A 13,603-nucleotide genomic window follows, 5' to 3' on the forward strand; every position below is an offset into this window, starting at 1 on the left:
AGGATATTACTGAAAGCAAAATACGACATTGCATAGAATTAAACGCTTTCACAAGCAAATAATGCAGCAAAAGTGATTTTAATAGCCTTTCTTTTTTAGACAAGGGGAGTCCCTTTCCATTTATAACTGCTCTATTTTTGTTTTTCCTGAAACTTTGGGACAGTACAATGAATGACGGTTAAATACAGTAAGTAATTGCAGTACTGTACTGTTTTTGCGTTCCTGTTTAATAATATTATGAGAGACACAAGGGGGCGCTCCAAGCACTGGGTTCATTTTTGTCTGGCTGTGTCATTGGTATGTCAACAAACGAGGAAGTGTAGGGCTGGTTTGCTGATGTAAAATCAGTAACATAAGACTGAGAAATGGATCGGTTCGTGTGGTCCAGTGGTTTGCTGGAAATTAACGAAACTCTGGTGATCCAGCAGAGAGGCGTCATACTCTATGATGGAGAGGAGAAGGTAAAATGAACTAAACACAACTTGTTTGGAAGAAAGATACTAGGGCATGCCATTCAAGGCGAATCCCAGGATTCAGGCCTATGAAAGAAAGTTCGTAAAAACGTTTTAGATAAATTCAAATGCATTCATTTTTGTGGCAAGTATTATACATGCATTTGTGTCGCTTGTTGGTTGTTAGTACATGTCAACTAAATGATCAATTATAGTGAGAAATTTTCCCCAGTGAGTAATGAATCATACGCCGCTGACTGCACTGTCGTGCAGATGTATTCTCAGCCTCCGTAAGTATGCCTGTTTCGGTGTTTGTTTTACTGGTTTAATGTTAATTAAAGCTCGTTGTGATTACAGTACAATATGTACCGCAACTACAGATAGATCACGTGAAGGGCTTGTATGTGTTTTTTGTTTGTTGATTAGGGGAAAATGGATCTGGGGACTCTGCTTCTAAGCACACACAGATTGCTCTGGAGGGACCACAAAAATCATGTAAGTTGATATGAAATTGATTGCTTTAGCTTAACTGGTTAACAGGTCTTGGTAGAGGTGGTCATAAACATCCTATACTTTCGTATTTGTGGCCTCATACATGTGTTTTTTTTTGTACAAAAGATAAACATTAGAGATCTCTGCCAGTATTGTGTGCCAGACTTGCATATTAAATTAAAACTTGTAGTAAAACTGTTTGTTGTGTTTGTATTTTTTGTAAAGCAAGAAATGTACCGGTAGATTGTTTGCAGTAGTACTTGGACTATTTGCTTTATTGCTGAAATCCATGATTTTTCATTACTGATCAAAATCAATGTGTGCTCTTTCTGTTTGTTTCAGGACTGTTGTATAGCCATGCCACTGTCACAGATTGTATTATTTGAGGAGCAGGCAGGAGGGATAGGGAAGAGGTAAGCAATCACAAACAAGCGGTTAGCCTCAGCTTGTTAGTCTCAGCTTGTTAGTCTCCTCTAGCTCCTTTTTTTGTGTGAATAATCTTTTGTGTGTACTTAAACATTGTTGCTGATTGTTGAAATTATGTAGACTTCAGTATTCTACCTTGGCCATCATAACCCTTCAATGTCAATGCAGTTGAGCAAGGTTGGGATGAACTTGCATTGATGGGTGAACTCCTCAGCTTTCCTCACTGACGCAGTTTCGTCCTGTACTGCTTCCTCATGACATGAAGTTTGAGGCATTCTCACTTGGCAATACAGAAGTCTCCATTGCCATCATATATTGGTACTTTTTACAGTTTCATATTTCCTTAAATTGAATCAACCTAAAACAGGCAAAGAATTGTAGGTTTTGTCCTTTGTACGGTTTGAAAGTTGGCTTCATAAAAATCTCAAATTATGATATCTCTGTCACTTTTTTTTTTTTTTCTACTCAGTGCTAAGATAGTGGTTCATCTTCACCCAGCGCCTTCCAACAAAGAACCTGGACCATACCAAACCAGCAAATACTCTTACATAAAACTGTCTTTCAAAGAACATGGACAGATTGAGGTAAAAAAAACATAAAGCTAAACATAGTATCTCTTTGAAAATGAATATGTGCCAGAAGAGTTCCAAGGCCAAGAGAGTATCCTGTTGCAGATGTAAAACACAACTATAATGGCTGAACTGTAAAACTGGACTGTAAATCTGAAGTGAATAAGGCTGGGCAGTGTGATTGCATTTCTAAATCAGTGATGTTTTATTTGATTAGATAGCCATGCTAAATGTGAGGATATATTTATAATAAATATAACAGTATTAATCGCGTGGTGAATTTCAAAACTTTTGACCTGCTGTTTTAATGATTTGTTAGTCCTTTCAGATATAGGGATTGTATCTTGTTTGTGCTGATGTAAGCTCCATTTGGCTGTTTGCAATTAGTTTTCTAGGCGATTATCAGAAGAGATGACTCAGAAGAGATGGGAGCGTATGCCAGTGTCTCCGCCTATTAATTCAAGCACCACTTCACAGGTAAGAAAGCTTTATAAGAATTGATCAAAGAAAATCAAGCATAAATTTACAGTAAAAGCATCTAAATGAATAGATTAGCTCATCATTAAATGTCTGTCTTTTAAGACAAACTCTCTTTTAATGAAATGTCCTCAAGAGCACAAGCTTGTTCGGAAGTACAGTCTGTGTATTGAAAGTCTCCACAGACTTGCCCATGCTAAGTCGCCATACTGGAAATATCATAGTCTGCCAATGGAGACCACTTTGAATGTTTCCATTTCGTGGTTATTAAACTAAAACTTGAATAAGTCATAACCAAGGCTTTCAAAAATCTTTTTTTTTTTATTAGCATGTTGATAGTGCTGATGAAAGATATCATTATTGATGGAGAACATATATGGAGAGACTGAATTTGCAGTGTGCTAATGTGTTTTTTTTTTTTTTTTTTTTTTTTTTTTTTTTTTTTTTAATATAAGGCATTCCTTTACAAAAGCAAAAGCAATCAGTATGACAGTCATATTTTTGCTCCAGTTACCAGATAATTAAGGTTGCATGAACTAGATCTATAATCAGGTCTATCCTACCCTTTAAAGAAAACAAATGATGATGAAAATACAATTTGGAAAAAAAGTTGTCAAATGTTTGCCAGCTGCACTATAGTTTTAAAAGTTGTGAATAAATAGATTAAATTATTGCTAACTGAACGTGTAACGTTTGTACATTGCATGTAAACTCAGCTGCTGAGAAGGAGGATACAGTGTTTTAGTGTGACCAGTGTGTGGCACTGTTCAACACTATTGATACTGTACTATCAGATAGAATGATTGAAAGGTCTTCCGGAACACTTTTCTGAAGCAAATTTCATGATTGAATTTACATAATTTACATTATATATATATATATATATATATATATATATATATAATATATATATTAAAACATAGATAACAGGTTCCTGACATAAAAAGCTTGTTAGTTCTAAACAGTATTTACAATATAAAATGTAGAATAATATTGGGTTTATCTTTTTTTTAATAGCATTCAATACAGAACAAGGCAACATTCTCAGCATCCGTTACAAACAGAAAAGGAGCCATGTTTTTTTGTCTCTTATAATGCATGACCCGTAAAAAGATGTGAAATTGTTCATACTTCCTTCCTCATTCGTGACTTGGCTGCAGGCAGGACGAACGCGGGCAGTTGGAATTGTGGGTATCGAGAGGAAACTGGAGGAAAAGCGAAAAGAGATGGACAAAAACATTTCAGAGGTACGAGGCTCTATGCCCTTGAGGCCAGCCCTCTGCCTGGGCTGCTGCAGCAAGCTTCCTCCTCCATCCTGGAGCAATTCCCACCCAACAGACACAAATGAGAACATTTTTAAAATGTAAAATACATCTGTTCATTTTAGAAAACTAGAACAAAAACTAACATCATTCTCTGAAGCTGTTACTTTATTTACCTTCTTATTTTTGTAAAACCAAAATACATATACTTTGATAACCAATAGTAATTAAAGACGGTAAGTGCCCCAGGAGGGCATGCTTATATAGATGCACAGTGAATTGCTATAACTCTGGGAGTGTTTGTTTCATAGATATTGAAGGTATAACATCTTTGGAGCCTGACAACAATATCTCCAAAACTACTGAAAGGAAACTGCAGTCAGTTATTATCCTTGACTCTATGAAGAAGTGCTACAAAATTGTTGAATAGATTTTCTTCAAACGCTAGTAAAAACGTTTATATGAAGTAATATTAACTATCAGTCTGCATATTGTATATTGTTGTTCACAGGGATGTTCTAGAGGTGCCAATCTGCTCACATTGTTACAATCTGCTCACAACTGTGTACTTTTTGTCATAAAACTAAATGTTAACGTCCCTTAGCAGGAGGTATTGAGTGTTATAATTCTGTGAATTTTTCACATTACTAATACCTGATTTGGCTGGCCAGTCCTAGCCTATATGTTGTGAACTTCTCCATCAAAATGTAATTAAGTTTTCAATGAATATCTGATACAAAACTGGCATGAACAGAAAAAAAACAACAAAAAAAACACTCTTCGTTAATGATTTCAGTTCAATTCTACTTAATGGACAGATTACAGTAATACTCGTTATTGATATGTGAAACTAATTGAAAGACATTTAAAGGGAAGCTGTTAAATTAAAATGGTACAATTGTTTTGCATATATACATAGTCCTACCAAATGGAAAGAATGACTTTTCAAAGAGACGTGGTCCTTTGTTTAATTACACTTTAGGAAAATGGAAACTACCAATTGTGTCAAAATATGGTCTATTTATATGACAGCTTGGTACGAGAGATTAGAGTTTATCATTTTTCCCATTCATTTTTGATTTAATAAACCAAAGATACCCTTTTATGGTGCCCCTCCAGTTTAACAAAGGCTTCCTGCGTTGGCTGTTTGTTGCTGATAAGAATCCAGTGTTTCAGCTTTTGTTTATCTGAGGAAGTTCCTGTTAGGTGTGTGCGTTCGCCTTTTGTTCCCAGGGTCACCCTGCATGAAGGGATGGAGTTGAAATAATAGAAACACGCTAAGAGGCTCATTTCATATCAATATATCTGGAACTTTCCATAACCTTACAGGTTATGTGGAAACATACATGAGTGCTACAGAGAGGAGTATAGCTGCCTTGCCTGATGATAATATCTTTAGGTTCTGCTGTTCTGTCAATCTTTCCTGGGTTTTTAATGCACTATTATATTTCTACACCTAGATGACGGTTCCTTAATAATGTGCTGTGCTTCTTTAAATGTGTAATAACCCAAACATTCAAAGTTGAACAGACCTAAAGGCATCAGCTGCTTCACATGCCCCTTTTCATTTTGCTATAAATAATTTTCTTTTCAAGACTTCATTTTTACTGTGACCGTTTAACATGTTGCAGGTGTAAGGACCTCTTGCTACATGGAGCTCTCTCTGAAGTGAAGTGAACTTATAATGTTGTGGCAGAATAGTGGTATTCACAGGAGTCAAAGCAAGAATGTCTGCAAAATCAAACATTAACTCTAGTTAGGGAATGATATTTGTGAGGTGTATGAAAAATATGTAAAACCTTTGTTATTGCCCCTTACAATTGTTCCCTGACACAGTTTGTTGTGTCAGTTTTCAGCTGCATAACTGTGCCTTTGCATGCTATTATACGCATTCAAGGTGTGTTCAAACAATATCAGACATATTGTATAATATTAGTTTAATCTCCAGACAGCCAGATAGAAATATGTAATCATTTTTTTTTTGTTCTATTTTCATTGGTAGATATGCAGTGTTTCATTTTAATATATGATGTGTTATCTTTCCCTCAGGCATTTGAAGATCTCAGCAAGCTTATGGAAAAGGTAAAAAATTATACATTTTATCGGTCATGCATTTTGTTTCTGTATAATCAAGGTCAAGAGTTCAGCTTATTAACACTGAGCCATTTATTTCTCAGGCAAAGGAAATGGTGGAATTATCCCGGTCTATAGCTAGCAAAATCAAGGATAAGCAAGGTGACATCACAGAAGATGAGGTAATTCTTGGCAGATATGAAAACTATAGCACATTATACAATCCGTGCTGCTATTCCTAAAAACTTGTTGCATTTCAGTGCTGTAAATACTGTAGTTTTTTTCACAGCAGCAGCACCAAGTAGACTTAAAAATCACCCTCTATATAACATACAGATTGTCATCTTGTAATGGATTTGTCCATTTCTTTAGGGTTTCATTTTTAAACTTTAATGATGTAACATAACAATACCAAAACTTGAGCTGTGTGTTACTTATATAGTGGTATATATAGCACCTTTAGTGGTAAACAGAAGACAATTCTCATACTTACTCATAACAAATGTTATTGAAGAACTACGGTTCTTCATTGAAGCTTAATTTTAGTTGTTCAACCAGGCTTTGCCACTTAAAGTAAGGACTCTTAAACTATCATCCATTCATCATTTCAGTTGCATTTCTGTGCCTGACTGAGCGCACACAAGATGTCAGTCGTATTTTACTATCTGCCTTGTCAATCCAATCGAAGGACCATAAGTAAAGGGCTCATGTCTGACTTATTTATATCAGAAAGTTCTTCAGAACTGCTATTAAACATGAGCCCCTCTGTCCTCCTTGGAAAATTGTACCAAGTTGTGAAAAATTCAAGTTGATAATGTATTTGCTAACTCGTAACAACAGATCATTCAGACAGCTAAATAATGTATTTGTTAATTTAAATCACAGGATGACTGTCAGTCTAATGAGCATCACTGTATTTCAAATGTTTTATTTCCCTCAGACTATCCGATTCAAGTCCTACCTCTTGAGTATGGGCATAGCAAATCCAGTCACAAGGGAAACCCATGGGTCTGGAACACATTACCACATGCAGTTAGCCAAACAGCTTGGCGAGATAATGCTGGCACCACTGGAGGCAAGGACCCCGTTCTTTTAACACTGCATTCATAATAATTCCAAGCAGAGATGCAAAAGAAAAAGGGTATTTCTCAATGAAAATATTACAAAGATATACTAATAGTATGATACAACCCAACAGTCATCTTTACAAGCACTACAATTTACTCTGAACTCTTATTTATCAAAAGCAAGCACATTTGGCCTAAAAAGAATGAACTTGTAAATAAATTCTAAAATATTCATTAACTGATGTGATTTTATTTATTTTAACATGAAGATTACAGTATGTAGCTTCTTGTTTTAAGATGGACTGTATTGCTTAGATATCAGCTAGGCAATCCTTGTGGAACGTTACATGGAAAATGTCAACTGTGGATCATGCTTTTAAGCTACAGTTACAGTGTGTGTCTACGTGCTTCTTTGCACATTTGGTCAGCCTAGTGGATTGTGGCAACTGTAGCAGAACCACCAGAGCATTTAAAGAGGATAGAACCTTGTATAATATGGATTGATTGTTTTTAAAACTGTGACAACTGCTAAAAGTATTTTGAACAAGCCATACTATTGATCAGACCAATATTTTTATCCAACCTACTGATCAAGTTAAATACGTTTTAGGAACAAGGAGGCATGATGGCATTGACAGAAGTGTATTGTCTTGTCAACCGGGCTCGTGGAATGGAGGTAAGAAAACACAAAGGGTTTTAAAAAGCACATTATGAATCAAGGTTCACAAATGTATTATAATATGAGGCCTCATGGTTTTTTAGTCTATTAATTTACTATTTTTTTACTCTGTATTTAATTTAAAATGTACAATGCTATGCTTCCCCAACTTCCCCCAAAAAACAGCCTTGAGGAGTCTTTTCAGAAGCAATTCTTGCAGGAGTAGTTAGTAAGCAGAAACCACCATGGGGAACACACACATTTGAATACTATAGTAACACCATAGAGTCCAGTGCGTCTATGTTTGGGACCTGGGACTTCTATGGAGCCATAGAGTTCAGTTTGTCATACCTGCAAGAGTTCAGTTTATCTATGAAATAAGGTTGTGGGGTGGGAATTGATACAAATCTAAAATAAGCACTCTGCCGGTACACAAAATTGTGAGTGCTGGGGGACTTACCAATTTTCTACTTTGAATTAGAGGAGGTCAAGAGTGACTTAAATATTTAGTTGTGACTCTGATACCATTTGGTGCAGGAATAAGCATCTGAATTTAGCTAGAAGCACTTGATGGCATAATTCCAAATTGGTGGGAGGACCATATTTATCTGGCTGTTTGGTGGAAACCAGCTGGGTGTACATTTGTTTTGTATGTTTTTACCTACAGGGTGTAAATATGCTGGTAGAAGTGCTTGTGTATTTTTTGATCATTGAAAACCAGTAAATTACATGAGGCACACTGTCAGGAGCAAAGTGAGTGCATGTGCACTGACAATACTGAAAGCTTTCCATATTACACAGATGTTCGCTCATGCTAATGTTGCTGTGTAGTTATAGTTAAGAGGATACGTACCCATTCTGGGCTGACATCTTTATGTTAAGATGCTGTTGGTTGTTAGGAAAGTCCTGGCAGTTGAAGCAACTCATTTAAAAGGGTTCAAGTTACAGATAGATGTGTTCCTTGAGGAAGAGGATGGGGGAATGTTGTTGTGATAAGGAAATCAATCAAGGGCAGTAAATTTGTTGGGCCTAGCAGCCTTTTCCTGTTCCTAAAATTGTCTTTGTTCATATGCCTTGATGCCAGAGGTAATTGATCTCTGCCCACATTTTTCATCTTTGTCCTTAGTTACTTTCTCCAGAGGATCTTGTAAATGCCTGCAAAATGTTTGAAGCACTTAAACTGCCGTTAAGGTGAGTAATTGTACTCCTGTAATAGTTGAAGGTAATTGGGTGGCATTGCTGCACTACACTGCTGGAGGGATTTCCAGATGTCTTCCCTTCCTTCATCCTGTTTTGATGAAAATGCTGCTTTGTTTCACTCACATAGAGCAAGCTTTATGCCAAAAAATGATCATTGACACATTTTGAACGAAAATGGACACCCAGCCTCACAAAACTTTGTAAAGCATGCTTGTGTTCTACCCTACAAGGATACCGACCACAATTCCTTATTTTAACCTGCTTGTATCAATTTTGCAACTTTAGAGCCACATGCATATCCCAGAACTGAGCTCTATCTCAGATACATCCATATATCCAGTTTGGAATGCTTCAGAGCTTGACACAAACACATTCAAAGTACAGCATGTGTTTTAAATGTTCTTTTAAGACCTATATATATATGTGTGTGTGTGTGTACTGTACTTGTAGTGCAATGTAGTTTAAAAGTGGATCATATCCAGGGACCGAACTGTCCCATTTCATATTTGAAGTGTAAATAAATGCTTTAAACCAATGTAGAAATAGAGGGAAAAAAAAAAAAAAAAAAAAATCAATAATGATAAAAATATCAATTTGAAGTAGAATTCAAGCACGAGTCAGTCTCACTACACAGTTTTAGCAGTCCACACTATCTAGTTAGCAGTTAAAGAACAGTAGCCCTAAACTACAGTTACTTTTTTTTGTTTTAACACTGGCCTCTTACATTTGCATGATGTGTCCACTTGCTCGTCATAGATTAGAGTAATTTTTTTTTTTTTTACTAGGAGAGCCACTGAAGACCCAAATGTGGCATTTTTTTGTACACATACAAGTACAGGCTTTTTTCTAAGGTACAATGGCTTGCGCAACTATTGACCCCCCCTTGGCATTTTTCCTATTTTGTTGCCTTACAACCTGGAATTAAAATAGATTTTTATTTGGATTTCATGTAATGGACATGCACAAAATAGTCCAAATTGGTGAAGTGAAATGAAAAAAATAACTTGTTTAAAAAAATTCTAAAAAATAAATAACGGAAAAGTGGTGCGTGCATATGTATTCACCCCTTTTGCTATTAAGCCTCTAAATAAGATCTGGTGCAACCAGTTACCTTCAGAAGTCTCATAATTAGTTAAACAAAGTCCACCTATGTGCAATCTAAGTGTCACATGATCTGTCACATGATCTCAGTATATATACACCTGTTCTGAAAGGCCCCAGAGTCTGCAACACCACTAAGCAAGCGGCACCATGAAGACCAAGGAGCTCTCCAAACAGGTCAGGGACAAAGTTGTGGAGAAGTACAGATCAGGGTTGGGTTATAAAAAAATATCCGAAACTTTGAACATCCCACGGAGCACCATTAAAGCCATTATTAAAAAATGGAAAGAATATGGCACCACAACAAACCTGGCAAGAGAGGGCCACCCGCCAAAACTCACGGACCAGGCAAGGAGGGCATTAATCAGAGAGGCAAGAAAGAGACCAAAGATAACCCTGAAGGAGCTGCAAAGCTCCACAGCGGAAATTGGAGTATCTGTCCATAGGACCACTTTAAGCTGTACACTCCACAGAGCTGGGCTTTACGGAAGAGTGGCCAGAAAAAAGCCATTACTTAAAGAAAAAAAATAAGCAAACATGTTTGGTGTTTGCCAAAAGGCATGTGGGAGACTCCCCAAACATATGGAAGAAGGTACTCTGGTCAGATGAGACTAAAATTGAGCTTTTTGGCCATCAAGGAAAACGCTATGTCTGGCGCAAACCCAACACCTCTCATCACCCCGAGAACACCATCCCCACAGTGAAGCATGGTGGTGGCAGCATCATGCTGTGGGGATGTTTTTCATTGGCAGAGATTGGGAAACTGGTCAGAATTGAAGGAATGATGGATGGCGCTAAATACAGGGAAATTCTTGAGGGAAACGTGTTTCAGTCTTCCAGAGATTTGAGACTGGGATGGAGGTTCACCTTCCAGCAGGACAATGACCCTAAGCATACTGCTAAAGCAACACTCGAGTGGTTTAAGGGGAAACATTTAAATGTCTTGGAATGGCCTAGTCAAAGCCCAGACCTCAATCCAATTGAGAATCTGTGGTATGACTTAAAGATTGCTGTACACCAGCGGAACCCATCCAACTTGAAGGAGCTGGAGTAGTTTTGCCTTGAAGAATGGGCAAAAATCCCAGTGACTAGATGTGCCAAGCTTATAGATACATACCCCAAGAGACTTCCAGCTGTAATCGCCGCAAAAGGTGGCTCTACAAAGTATTGACTTTGGGGGGTGAATACTTATGCACGCTCAAGTTTTCTGTTTTTTTGTCTTATTTCTTGTTTGTTTCACAATAAAAAATATTTTGCATCTTCAAAGTGGTAGGCATGTTGTGTAAATCAAATGATACAAACCCCCAAAAAATCCATTTTAATTCCAGGTTGTAAGGCAATAAAATAGGAAAAATGCCAAGGGGGGTCAGTACTTTCGCAAGCCACTGTATATACCGAAACAAGTAGTATATAAATAATATATAGGAAATGTGTATAATTATATTAATGGTGCACACTTAATTCCTATTTTTTATAATCCATACATCCTGTCTGTAGGTTACGTATCTTTGACAGCGGAGTTATGGTGATTCAGCTACAGTCACACAGCGAAGAAGAAATTATTGCTTCTGCTGTAGACAATGTAAGCCTTATTTTATTAATATTTAAGTAGTAACACTGTATGATTGTATTTTGTACTTTAAACCTCTTTTCTCCATTTGTACCTGAAAAAAGCCAGCATGTTTAGATACTGGATTGTGGGGCAGGCAGCAGTTTCTCCAGTCTCAAACACTCCTATGATGAACATGTGATTGTAAGAGAAGACAGAAAGATGAAGCTAAATCTATGATATTCATTCAATCTCCACATTGTATTTTCAGGTGTCAGAAAAAGGATCTCTTACGTCAGAAGAGTTTGCAAAACTTCTGGGGCTTTCTGTTCTTTTATCAAAAGAAAGGTTATTATTATTTATTATTATTATATTCACAAAAGCTACAACGGGTTAATTTAAGCATGTGATTTCCAGCTATATTGTTTATTACTAGGTTTGTAACATTTTGATATGTTTTACTAAACAGTACTCCCAGCCTGGTGTGAAAAGTGTTGACAAATATGGGCTCGGGTGCTTAGTTGGTCTTGTAATAAGCATTCGGTTAAATTGTGTTATTTATTATTTAGTAATAGAAATGTATAATAGGGCATTTTATTTATTTTTGTATTTCTGTCTTTAGGCTGCTTCTTGCTGAGAAAATGGGTCACCTTTGCAGAGATGATTCAGTGGAGGGCTTGAGGTTTTACCCAAACTTGTTCTGACTCAGAGCAGAAGGACTCTTTCATTTTCAATACTGTTTTCTGTATACATAAACTACAGGACTACCTACAGTTAAAAAAAAAAAAAAAAAAAAAAAAAAAAAAAGCTTCAAATACCATGGATGAAGAACACCTTTGCATCATCTTACTACAATCTGTCAAAGTAAATACACCTTTGTGACCTGGAGGCACCTCAAATGTCAATGCCTTTCAAACATGTGAAGGTCAATAGTAACAATTACGTTAGTGCTGAGGAATGTTGATTTGGTACTGCAAATTACTTCTAGATTCACACACACCTGAAGTAACTTACCTTTTCTAGATATTGTGAACTAAACTGGTAAGCTTGTATTCACAAACTCTTTCTAGGACAGTTCTCTTAAATCATACTGCACACACCAGAAGTGTAATGGGTGAATTCAGATGCAGTCACATACAGTGTAGCCTGTGTGCCAGCCTTGCTTCTTTGACATCCTCTCTGGTTAAATATGCAGGTAGCTGCTGCTTGAACACACAGCACACAGACAGGTACCCGTGCTATATATAGTGATCTCTATTGGCTTTTCAAAAAACAAGCAAAGCCTATAGAACTGTACATAGTGTAGCTACTTTGTAGCATTGTTCGGTTTGATTCATAGGTCTCTCTCCCATACTGCAGAAGATTACCGCTTTCATACATAACCTGCTTTGCTCATTCAGACCCCTTCCTCATTACATGTACCTTGATATTCCTAAATAGGGAACCACATATCAAATTGTGTTATGTAGTCTTTACCATGAGAGTATCGAAGCTTTGCATTTACGCCGGAACCTGTCTTCCCATCTACCTTTCAGTCCAGCTGTATGTCACTCCTATATTTGTACATGCACATACAGTGGATGAAGTTTAGAATACTGATGGCTCTAGTTTTGCATCTGTGGCAGGGGGTACATGTAACAGTGTTAATATTTAATTTACTAACAAAGTTAAAGGAGAATAACAAAACAGATGTAATTACAGAAAGTGTGGCTGTAGCCTAATAGTAGGGGAAGGATAAACTACTGCCATGCTCCTGTGCAGTTCATCAATGGATCCCAAACTTCTAGGATATTTGTTGCTATACCATGTACAGTAGCTGGGCCTTTTCTGGAGCTCCTTATGAAGTCCTAGCTTAGTAACATGATAATATCTGTCCACAAGCTGCGAATCAAAATCAGGGTTTCTAGCAGATGTTTTTACCAGATTTTAGACAATCCTGCTAAAGGTGACCTAAAAGACGGTTAACTGCAGGTTGCTGCTGAGGTACAGACTCATACTAGCACCTCTCTTCCTCAGTGTATCAGGTCTGTGGCCATGCAACTTTAATTTGTCCAGTGAAGAACAGGCCATTTGCACTAAAGTCTGTGCTTCAGGAGGCAGCTGTTACTCATTTTATGTAAAACCCTTACCTCAATGTTTTAATGAAACGTCAGATATATTAAAAAATAAAAATAAATAACATTTTACATCCTGTAGTTAGTTAATTTGTAAATGCAACCATGCAATGGAGTTCATGTATACATTGTAAAACCACATGTTCAAGATTTAAACAAATAT

General features: G+C 36.8%; 1 protein-coding gene across 2 annotated transcripts; it reads left to right on the forward strand.

Moving 5' to 3' along the window:
- Positions 1 to 265: 265 nt before the first annotated feature.
- Positions 266 to 13,512, forward strand: LOC121321353 (vacuolar protein-sorting-associated protein 36). Of its 2 annotated transcripts, XM_041260253.1 has the most exons (14): positions 266 to 461; positions 879 to 947; positions 1,287 to 1,357; positions 1,840 to 1,954; positions 2,327 to 2,416; positions 3,577 to 3,663; positions 5,728 to 5,760; positions 5,856 to 5,933; positions 6,692 to 6,826; positions 7,429 to 7,494; positions 8,603 to 8,667; positions 11,275 to 11,359; positions 11,598 to 11,674; positions 11,949 to 13,512. In XM_041260253.1, exons 1-14 carry the CDS (start codon positions 366 to 368, stop codon positions 12,028 to 12,030), a joined length of 1,149 nt encoding a protein of 382 aa, XP_041116187.1. In that variant the 5' UTR covers positions 266 to 365; the 3' UTR covers positions 12,031 to 13,512. The 2 variants fall into 2 exon arrangements, with proteins under 2 accessions (XP_041116187.1, XP_041116188.1); XM_041260254.1 differs by lacking the exons at positions 266 to 461; positions 879 to 947; positions 1,287 to 1,357 and adding an exon at positions 1,563 to 1,688.
- Positions 13,513 to 13,603: the final 91 nt, after the last annotated feature.

This window comes from Polyodon spathula, chromosome 9 (assembly GCF_017654505.1).
Source record: "Polyodon spathula isolate WHYD16114869_AA chromosome 9, ASM1765450v1, whole genome shotgun sequence".
NCBI classification, from domain to species: Eukaryota; Metazoa; Chordata; class Actinopteri; order Acipenseriformes; family Polyodontidae; genus Polyodon; species Polyodon spathula.